General features: G+C 45.0%; 1 protein-coding gene across 1 annotated transcript; it reads right to left on the bottom strand.

The window, feature by feature from the left end:
* Window positions 1-2,293: 2,293 nt before the first annotated feature.
* On the bottom strand, window positions 2,294-7,719 carry LOC116764045. The gene is given in 3 exon segments (XM_032652260.1): window positions 2,294-4,025; window positions 4,027-7,226; window positions 7,579-7,719. Coding segments are annotated over 3 exon segments (4,929 nt in total). The 3' UTR covers window positions 2,294-2,437.
* Between the last annotated feature and the right edge of the window lie 3,819 nt (window positions 7,720-11,538).

Raw genomic sequence — 11,538 nt, 5'->3', positions numbered from 1 at the left:
TGAGATTACCTGGGTTCAAATTATAGTTCATCTACTTATTGATTTCATTATGTGATTTCTTTGTGCTTCAATTTTCTGAGCTGTAGATAATAATAATACTTACCTTAGAAAGTGTGAAGATTAAATTTAACATACATAAAGCGTTATAATGTTGCTTGTCACATAGTAAGCACTAGATGAGAGGTTGCTGTTATTACTGATGTTGCTATTATTGATAATGGCTTCTCAGAATTCTGTGGATATGAAATGCCCACGGTCGCGAGACCCCTCCACAAGACCACCAGAGACGAGAGTCAAAGCCAAACGGCAAGGGTCATTTATTGCAGGTTCGAACCTGGACCTCCGCGCACTCGTTGCCGGTGACGCTAAGAGGTCCCGATGGAGTTTAGTACAGCTCTTTTATAGACAGGTACAAACAAGCTCGGGACCTTCTGCGGGGCTTTCCAGGGGTGGGGAGTACTGATTGGCTAACTTTTAAACAAAGACACTAGTCACTGATTGGTTAACTTTTAAACAAAGACACTAGTCACCGTCTGATTGGTTGGATGGTTGCAAAAGGAGGTTCAGCAAGCATAGTTACAGAAGCGAGAGCGGCTGGTTAAGTTTCGGTTTCCTGAGGTTTTGTTTCTCAATTAGAAATACTTAAGATGGGGCCATAGTTACAAACAGTACAAACAGGAAGATCGATGCAATCCTAGCAGCGCTACGGCCTAACGGCAGGGCATCAATTCAGTCCTATTTCTACCAAAGTAGAACATAGCCCTTCATTCCCCCTTCTTTCATGAACCAGAGGAGCCAATCTTGGGTCCTCAAGGCTCAGTTTCTTCATTTTCTAAGTCCTCGTATGGCTGATATTGTGATCTTAATACCATTAGCTGAACTGTGTTTATTCTTTTTCGGACGAAATCCATGATTTTGTTGAATATACAGGGGCCTATAGTGAGGAGGAAAAGGAGGCATAGTAGAGGGCCCAGGAAGGGGAGGAGGAAGGGAAGCATCCCATGAAATCCTGACCAAAGGGGATTGTCCGCTAATTCTTTCCGGCGGCGGGCTAAGTCTTCATGGAGCTGGTGAATTTTGTTTCTTACAATGCCTGATTTATTTGCATAAAAACAACATTTTTCTTTTAGGGTGAGGCATATCCCACCCTGTTCAGCTGTCAGCAAGTCTAAGCCCCTCCTATTTTGTAGGACCACCTCGGCCAGCAAATCTAATTGGTCCTGTAAGTCCTGAATGGTTCCAGAGAGGGCTTCTACATCTTCTATTAATTGTCTAGACAGCTGATTATAGGAGTGAAGGGAGACCCCAAGACCTGTACTCCCTGTGGCCACAGCTCCTGTAATTCCTAGTCCTACCAGGAGGGGTATGGCTGTAATGGCTCGTTTGGTTCTTCCTGCCCAAAGGTCAAAGCTGGGAATGGGCAATGGAGTGTCTCCCGAGATCAGGTCTACATTAGGGAGGAGGGTGGCTAGGTTGCAGACCCCTGTCCAGTTCTGGGGTAAATAGGTGTATGCTAGGTTATTTCCACAGACAAAGACAGTGGTGTTAGGACTACAGAGGGAGGAGTTTACGGGGATATACTGACTACATCCAGTAGATGAAAGGATTCCCAAGTCAATACTGGTGTTAGAGAGGGAATCGTTCTTGACAAAGCATGAGGTATTAAAGGTAGTTGAAAACTTTGAAAATTGTATGGGAAATGGCTCGGGGAGTAAAGTTGTGTTACATTGTTTGCTGATGTTTAAATTGGCGAAAATGGGGATGGCTATAGGGCGGGGGGGCGGTCCTTGAGGAAGGCAGAGCCAGCAATCTTGTGCTAAGTTGGGGTTGGTGGTATTTAAAAGCGCAAAAGTAGCTTCTAGTATAGTCGTGGTTTGGGGGTCTAGTTCAGAGGGATTGACCTTAGGGCGAATTAGGGGGTGGGAGCTGAGCTGTGGGTACAGATTCTGATAGGCCTTTTCTATTTGTCTTCGGGTTTCTATCTGGCGCACTTAGTCTTGGGGCCCTCCACCGTCTGACATATGTATGGGGGCCCTGGTATTCCAGCACACCGGGGTCCCGGGAGTGCCAATGCATCCAGCCTGAAGGTATTTATTATTATCACTAATGGTGGGACTTTTATTATTCTGTAGTGTGGCTGTGAAATAAGTCTTGTTATTGGTCCCTATACATTGCTGGTAAGAGGAATAGCACGTGCTATGCATTGATTCCTGAAAAGTAGAACAGGGGCAAATAGCTCGGGGGGGGGAGTGGTTTAGGCTTATGGTAGCATTGCCAGCTGGTTTTGACCCTGGTGCCTCTATATACCTGAAAAAGGTATGCAGTTATTCCCCCGCAATCCTGCATATGAGTATACCTTCGGGGAACAACAGGAGTCTCGCTAGTACCTCCCCTGCACTCGCAGGGTGCACCACATAGTTGTTGCATTAAAGCATTCTTATTGGGGGGGGGGTTGAATCCTCCCCTCGTGGCCCGAGGGTTGAGGGTTAGGACTATCATTAGAGCTATCAGCAGTACCTTGGTCCTCATGGGGGAGGGTATGGCGTAAGGTCAGTTTGAGGGGATTGTCCTTACTCCGATCAACCGTCCAGGTGACGTCAGCTTTAGTGGACTTGATGAGGTCAGAAAGTGGGTCCACCGGCTTGACGTGGGTGTAATGGATCCAGGCAGCTATGCTGTCCACCTTGATGGCCGTCGGCATTGTCAGGATGATCTGGTAAGGTCCTTTCCACCTGGGTTCTAGAGTCTCTTGTCGATGGCGTTTGACAAGGACCCAGTCACCTGGTCGGAGCTGGTGTGGAGTAGGCGGGGGTCCTGTTGTATATAGCTCTTTTAGTTTGGGCCAGATTGTCTCGTGTATCCGCTGTAAGGCTTGGAGGGAAGACAGGAGATTATTTTCTGGGTCCGATTGGATAAGGTTAGTCTTTAGGTTAGAGATAATAGGAGGAGGCCTACCATGTATTATTTCGTAGGGGGTAAATCCTAGCTTATAGGGGGAATTTCGCACCCTAAACAGAGCGTAGGGGAGTAGGACTACCCAGTTAGCGCCAGTCTCCATGGTTAATTTAGTCAAGGTCTCTTTTAGAGTTCTATTCATTCTTTCTACCTGTCCTGAACTCTGGGGGCGGTATGCACAATGTAATTTCCAATCAGCCCCAAGTATGGAAGCCAGATCCTGACTTACCTTAGAAACGAAGGCCGGCCCATTGTCTGACCCTATCATAACTGGAAAGCCATACCTGGGCAGGATTTCTTCTAGTAGCTTTTTAGCTACAATTTGTGCTGTCTCATTCTTGGTCGGGAATGCCTCGGTCCAACCTGAAAAGGTATCTATAAACACCAGTAAATATCTATATCCATATTTGCCAGGCTTTACCTCCGTGAAGTCCACTTCCCAGTAGGCTCCGGGCTGGTTCCCTCTTTCCCGGATGCCAGCGGTTGGTGGGTGGGTGTTAGCATTATGGAGTTGGCAGACTGCACAGCCAGCAACCAGTCGTTCAGTTTTTTCAGAGACATTTTTAATTTTAAGTCCAGTCTGTCTGATGAGATCCTGTAGCCGTCGGGCGCCCAAGTGGGTGCTACGATGGATCCGTTCAAGGACCAAGGTTCCTAGTTTTTCTGGAAGGAGGATATTGTTCTTAGCGTCCCGCCACCTTCCGTCTTTAACCTGGGTTAGAGGGAGTTTGTTTATCCATCTAATGTCATCTTCTGAGTAGTCGGGTTGGGGCAGTAATTCCCGGGGCCCTGGATCCGGCAGTTGTAGGGGAAGTAATGGTATTGGAGTGTATGCCGCCTTTCGAGCCATCTGGTCTGCCAAATTGTTGCCCCGGGCGACTGGATTTGTGGGTTTTTGATGCCCCGGGCAATGTACAATGGCTAACTTTTTGGGTTCCCATATGGCCGCTAGCAAGGCCAGGATTTCCTCTTTGTTCTTGATGTCTTTGCCCTCTGCTGTGAGTAGTCCCCGCTCTCGGTATATTGCCCCATGTATGTGTGCGGTAGCGAAAGCATACCGGCTGTCTGTCTTTGCTCATCTTGAGAGCTTGGGTCAGGGCAATTAATTCAGCTTTTTGGGCTGAGGTCCCTGGGGGGAGAGTCTTCGCCCATATCACCTCAGTTTCCGATGTTACCGCTGCCCCCGCATACCTCTGACCTTGCTGGACAAAACTGCTGCCGTCAGTGAACCATGTGACTTGTGCATCTAATAGGGGCTGGTCACGTAGGTCTTCCCGAACCCCATGGATCTGAGCCAGTACCTCTGCACAATCATGGAGTGGGGAGTCTAAGTCTGGGTCAGGTAATAGAGAGGCAGGGTTTAAAGCCCGTGGTGGAGTGTAGCTGATTTTGAGAGGATTTAACAGTAGACCCTGGTAGTGGACCAATCGAGCATTGCTCATCCATCGGTCGGGAGGCTGTTTGAGAACCCCGTTGATGGCGTGGGGGGTGGTGACATGTAATTCCTGTCCCATAGTTAGTTTGTTGGCATCCTTTACCATTAGGGCTGTGGCGGCCATCACCCGGAGGCAAGGAGGCCAGCCTGCAGCCACGGGGTCCAATTTCTTTGATAGGTAAGCGATAGGCCTGGTCCAAGGACCGAGGGGTTGGGTCAACACGGCCTTAGCTATGCCTTTGTTTTCATCCACAAAGAGGTGGAAGGGTTTGGAGACATCAGGGAGACCCAGGGCGGGTGCAGATAGCAAGGCAGTTTTGATCTGCTGAAACGATTGCTCAGCCTCCTCTGTCCATTCAAAGGGCGTCTGTTCTTTGGTGGCTAAGTATAGTGGTTTGGCCATTTCAGCAAATTTGGGTATCCATAAACGGCAGAACCCAGCTGACCCCAAAAATTCTCTCACCTGTCGAGGCGTGGTGGGTCTGGGGATGCGGAGGACAGTCTCTTTCCGTGCATCTGTGAGCCATCGTTGCCCCCCTTTCAGTAGGTATCCCAGGTAACTTACCTCAGGCCTGCAGATCTGCGCCTTTTTGGCAGAGGCCCGGTATCCCAGGGTGCCGAGAGTCTGTAGGAGGTTTCTGGTTCCCTGCAGGCAGGCTTCAGCGGTCCCAGCAGCTATTAAGAGATCATCAACATACTGCAGGAGGGTTATATTGGGGTTTTGTCTCCGGTACTCACTGAGATCCTCGTGTAGGGCCTCATCAAACAAGGTAGGTGAGTTCTTGAATCCTTGGGGAAGTCTGGTCCAGGTGAGTTGTCCGTTTATGCCTCTCTCAGGATCCGACCATTCGAAGGCAAAGAGTTCTTGACTTTTGGGTGCTAAGGGTAAACTAAAAAAGGCATCTTTGAGGTCCAGCACAGTATACCATTGTTTTTCTGGACTAAGGGCGCTCAAAAGAGTATATGGATTGGGTACAGTAGGATGGATGTCTATGACTCGTCTGTTAACTTCCCTCAGGTCCTGTACTGGGTGGTAGTCTTTACTGTTAGGTTTGCAGACTGGCAGCAGGGGTGTGTTCCAGGCCGACTGGCAGGGGTGCAGTATACCTAGGTCAAGAAGCCGGCGAATATGTGGAGTGATACCAGTTTTGGCCTCTATGGGCATGGGATATTGTCGGACACGTGCAGGATCTGCCCCTGGTTTGATTTCTATGAATAGGGCTGGGCGATGTTTGGCTAGTCCCATCCCACCTGTTTCTGCCCATGCTTCGGGGAACTGCTGAAGCCATGACTTTATATCTTGATTTTGGGAGGGTGGTTCCTGGTGAAGTCGGTACTCATCTTCCAAGTTCAGGGTGAGCACAGATATGGGTTGGTTGTGAGGGTCTGTTATGATCAGCCCCTCTGACCGAAAATGAATTTGTGCTCCCATTTTAGTAAGTAAGTCTCTCCCCAGTAAGGGGCAAGGGCTATCGGGAATGACCAGAAAGGAGTGGGTTACTTTTCCCGTGCCCAAGTCCACAGTTCTCTGAGTGGTCCAGGGGTAACGTTTAACTCCCGTAGCTCCCTGGACCCAGGAGGTTTTGTCAGAAATTTTCCCGTAGGGCTTAACCAAGACCGAATGCTGTGCCCCTGTATCCACCAGGAATTGGACTGGTTTCCCCTCCACTTGTAGGGTTACCCTGGGTTCGGGGAGGGGTTCCAAACCCCGTCCCCCCTACTCTGCATCATGTGTAAACAGGACTGGGGTGGTGGCCTTCGGTTGCCATTGCCCCTGGTTGGGGCGCGGCTGCCTTTTTTTGGGGCATTCCCGAGCCCAGTGGCCTTTTTCCTTGCAATAGGCACATTGATCTCTGTCCAATGGTCGCCTGGGAGGTCGAGTGGCTGGGGGGCCCCCTTGATCTTTCTGAACAATGGCGGCCAGGACCTTAGTCATTTTCTCAGTGGCTTTAAGTTGTTTATCCTCTGGGGCGTCTCGGTTATTAAAGACGCGCTGAGCAATACGGAGTAGGTCCTGTATCTGTTTGCCCTCCAGATCTTCTAACTTCTGGAGTTTCTTTTTAATATCAGGGGCTGCCTGGTTAACGAAGGACATTACAACGGCAGCCTGATTTTCGGGGGCCTCTGGATCCATAGGGGTATATTGCCTAAAGGCTTCCATTAATCTTTCTAAGTAAGAGGAGGGACTTTCTGTTTTACCTTGTACAATTGAATATATCTTGGCCAAATTAGTGGGCTTGCGCGCGGCAGCCCGGAGACCCGCCATTAGAGTCTGGCGATAAATGAGCAGTCGTCCCCTACCTTCTCCGGTGTTATAGTCCCAATCATCCTGCGGGGGGCGAGTTAAGGGAAAGGCTGCATTAATAAGATCAGGGTTAGCGGTGGGTTGACCATCATCTCCAGGAACCAGTTTTCTTGCCTCCAGCTGGATTCGTTCTCGTTCCTCGGTAGTGAACAGGATCCGGAGAAGCTGTTGGCAGTCATCCCAGGTGGGCTGATGAGTAAACATAACACTATCTAGAAGAGCTATCAAGTCTTTAGGATTATCAGAAAAACGAGCATTCTGGGTTTTCCAATTATATAAGTCACTGGTAGAGAATGGCCAATATTGGAGTCGGGGGTTCCCTGTCTCATCGGGAGGGCCTATTTCTCGCAGGGGTAGGGCTGTGGGTGGAATCTGGATGGCGGAATCCTGGGTCGTGCTGAGTGCGTCCACGGGTGCGTCCAGACGGCCCAGGGGAGTTATTTTCATTGGGCAGGAGGGCCGGCAGTGCCTCTGCCTCTCGGTCCTCCGGTTCTGACCTGGGTGGCCCTTCGGGAGGGGCCACAGGAGGTTCTTCCAAGGGGAGAGGAGCAGGGTCAGGAGCAGGAAGGGGGACCGGTTGTGGGGCCAAAGGAGGATGTTGATATGGGGGGGGTTCTATGAGAAGGAGGTCTTGGCTGTCAGAAAGTATGGGTGCGGTTGAGGTCTGAGGCTTGGGAGGTTTAGTTGGTCGGATCGTAAGGATCTTATATGTCCCTGATGACAAAAAGGGGGCCATCCAGGGAGGTGGGTTTTCTACCAGGTCCTGCCATACCAAGATGTAGGGGATTTGGTCCAGATGGCCTTCTTTCCCTGGTAAGAAAACTCTAGATTTAATTTTTAGGACTATAGGAAGACAAAAGGTACCCTCAGTGGGCCAACCAACCCCGAAAGTTGGCCATTCAGAGCGGCAGAAGGTAATAAGTTTTCTTTTCCGGATGTCCAGACTGAGGTCGTGTCCTCGGGATTTCACATCCTCAAAATTAGTGAGAAGGAGGGAGAGAGGGGTACTCTGTGTTTGGCCCATGTTTAGGTCCTGGAAGGGATTGGTTAGAAAAGGTTATTCTGAAAACGAAAGTGATTAAGAGCAGTCCCAATAGCGGAGCCTGTAAAAGGAGGAAGGGAAGTTATCGCGTGCGCGCTTCAGATGGGCTATCAACCCCCAGATGGGTCGCGGTGGACGTCTCCAACCACGCCCGACTAGGTGTCCTATAGCGCGTCCGCCAGGACTGTCCTAGTCCCCAAAACAGAAGGTACCTTGAGCCAGCTTACTTACCGATCGGTTGTCAGCGATGACCCGTTGACCTGATGTCTGGTGGGCTTGGGGGCATCCCGGACGAGCCCCCAAATGAAATGCCCACGGTCGCGAGACCCCTCCACAAGACCACCAGAGACGAGAATCAAAGCCAAACGGCAAGGGTCATTTATTGCAGGTTCGAACCTGGACCTCCGCGCACTCGTTGCCGGTGACGCTAAGAGGTCCCGATGGAGTTTAGTACAGCTCTTTTATAGACAGGTACAAACAAGCTCGGGACCTTCTGCGGGGCTTTCCAGGGGTGGGGAGTACTGATTGGCTAACTTTTAAACAAAGACACTAGTCACTGATTGGTTAACTTTTAAACAAAGACACTAGTCACCGTCTGATTGGTTGGATGGTTGCAAAAGGGGGTTCAGCAAGCATAGTTACAGAAGCGAGAGCGGCTGGTTAAGTTTCGGTTTCCTGAGGTTTTGTTTCTCAATTAGAAATACTTAAGATGGGGCCATAGTTACAAACAGTACAAACAGGAAGATCGATGCAATCCTAGCAGCGCTACGGCCTAACGGCAGGGCATCAATTCAGTCCTATTTCTACCAAAGTAGAACATAGCCCTTCAGATACATGTGAGACAATAAAGTGAAGGGATCAACTGTTTCTTATAAAATATTCTCAATTAACTTTTCTCCATAATATCAATGTTTTCATAGTCCACATCTTCCTGATATTTTGGAAACAAAACTAACTTCTTTCACTATAATCCACTCCACAAGTACAGTGAGTAACAAAATCTCTGGTTGTCGCTCCACTCCACCAAAAGTTTTTGTCTTTCAGGAATGTGTTAATGTTTCTCATTTGAAGACAGCCCACCTCTGCTCACTTTGTTTTTGTCTATTTATCTATGTTTTATTTCTTCTGTATTATTTTTAATAGAATCACAGGGTGAGCTGATATAAAGAATCATATTGTCACATCAGAGTCATAGGAATCAGAGAACTTACCCAATATTAATATTTATTAATAATTTAAGATGTAGATAAGAGGCACAGAAAAATCAAAGAAAGAGAGCTCTTAAATTCTTCCTTCCCACATCAGACACATACTCTCTGCCAAAGAATAATACATGAGGTTTTACAGGGTTCCTCGCATCCAAGGAACATTTAAGTTATTAAATACCTCTATTTTATACCTCAGAAATTATGTATCTGATGTGATATTTTTAAGCGAATCATGCTTCATAAATTCTCTATTTGTACTATAAGTAATCTTTTTGCCAGGGACATCCAGCTAAGAACATTCAGTAAATAATTGATCTTGTTCTTCTTGCTCAAAATTACTTGGGCTATAAATAAGTTATTTTGTCTTTTCATATACATTTAAGAATCAGCTATAAAATATTTTTCCTGAGGATTTGAATGGAATTTTGTTGAATTTATAGATTAGTATGGGGAGAATTAACATCTTTACAATATTGTGTTCCAATTTATAAACACAGCTTATCTCTCCATTTATAAAAAAAAAAAATTTCATTTCTTAATCAGTGTTCTGTAATTTTCAACACACAGACATGGTAAATATTTTGAAAGATTTTGTATTATCACTGTTATTTCATTAATACTGCTTTTGCATTTCAATTTCCAATTAATCATCCTTTATACAGAGAAATAAACTTGATTTTTGGTTGTTGACTATATCTATTATGACATAGCTAAACTCAATTTTTGGTTCTAGGAACTTTTTTGTATATTCCTTTAGATTTTCTACATAGAAAATCATATCATCTATGAATGAAGGAAACTTTATACATTTCTTTAAAATCAGTATCCATTTGTTTCTTTTTCTTACCTCCTTTCACTGACTAAGAGCTCCATTAAGGTGTTAAATAGGAGGATAAGAGAAGAAATCATTTCCCTTTTCCATTCTTATGGTAAACACTTTTGGTCTTTTAGCCTTGAGTATGGTAGTAGCTGTAGGTTTTTCATAAATACCCTTTATCACGTTGAGAAAGTATCCTTCTATTTCTAGTTTACTGGAAATTTTTATCAAGCTACTATATTGAATTTTGTTGAAGAATTTTTCTGATCTATTCAGATTATCATACAGTTTTTCCTTCTTTGGTCTATTGATATGGCTAATTACATTGATTGACTTTCAAGTGTTATACTAGTTTTGCATTCCTGGGATAACTCTCACTTTGTAGTGATACATTATCCTTTTTTATATTGCTGGATTGTATTCACTGATATTTTGTTGAAGACTTTTGCACTTATGTTTAAGAGAGCTCTCATTATGAAGTTTAAGTTTCCTGTAATGTCTTTGTCTGGTTTTAGTATCATAGTAAGCTTGGTCTCATAAAATAAGTTGAGGAGTTGTTTTGCTTTTTCTACTCCCTGAAAAAAATGTTTGAATTAAGACTATTTCCTCCTTAAATATTTGAACAATTCAATAGTAAAGCCATCTATGTCTGGAGTGTTATTTCTTGGAGGGAGAAGTTTTTAACAAAAATTCATTTTGAAAAGATAGATACATAGATACAGGAATATATAAATATAGATAGATTAGATAAAGATTATTTCTTCTCCTTTATTTTCCTTTATTTCTTTTATTCGTATAATAAGAATGTATTGCTTTTCTAAAACAAAAGTTATTTTTTTAATTTTTTTTTTACAAATGTTATTTTTAATTGTAGTGGGATTAAGATATCTAATTAAATTTAAGTTTTCATCTGGAACAACAAAGGATTGAAATGAGGGAAGCTTAATTTTTATTATTTTTTAATAATGAGAAAGACTTTTAAGAGCTATACTATACTACAATAATAATTGAAACAAGGTAGTAGTTCTGGAGAAATCCATAGATCAGTTAAGGAAAGGTAAGAAACACATGTGTGAATAAGAGAGTGAGAAAATTTATTAATGGTGTAGATAGCTTTTATAGCTGGAAAAACTCTGGGTTATTCAGTTATACATATTGGAACAACAACAACAAAAAGCTGGCAAACTAAAATGCATTAAAAAATTCTCAGATGGATGAAAAATAGAAATTTAAGTCACTGATGACAAAAATGCAATTAGAAAATGTAGATGAATATATGTGTGCTATGTCTTGAATTCTGCCTCTCCCCCATCAAAACTCATAGGGTGAAACTCTCATCCCTAGTGGGATTGTGTTTGGAGATAGGGCTTTTAAGGAGGTAATTATGATTAAATAAGGTCATACAGGTGAAACTAATCTGATAGGACAGATCTGTCTTCTTTATCCTATATAAAGAAGAGACACTAGAGATCTTTCCCTCCATGAACACACTGAGGAAAGGTCATGTGATGGCACAGTGAGGAGGCAGCAGTCTGAAAGCCAGGAAGAGGGCTCTCCTCAGAAACTGACACTGCTCGTATCTTGATCTTGGACTTCCAGTGTCCAGAACTGTGAGACAATAAATTGTTGTTTAAGCCACTCAGTCTGTGGTGTTTTGTCATGGCAGTGCAAGCAGACTAATGCAATGTGCAATAGATGGAAGAAGCTAGCCTGAATGTATGGCAAAATGTCTAAGGGGGGAAATCACAAAGTAAGTGGACAGATTTGATGCAATAA

The sequence above is a fragment of the Phocoena sinus genome, chromosome 13 (genome assembly GCF_008692025.1).
Source record: "Phocoena sinus isolate mPhoSin1 chromosome 13, mPhoSin1.pri, whole genome shotgun sequence".
NCBI lineage: Eukaryota > Metazoa > Chordata > Mammalia > Artiodactyla > Phocoenidae > Phocoena > Phocoena sinus.
Note: the sequence above shows the minus strand (reverse complement) of the source record. Positions and strands in the feature narration are given on the sequence as shown.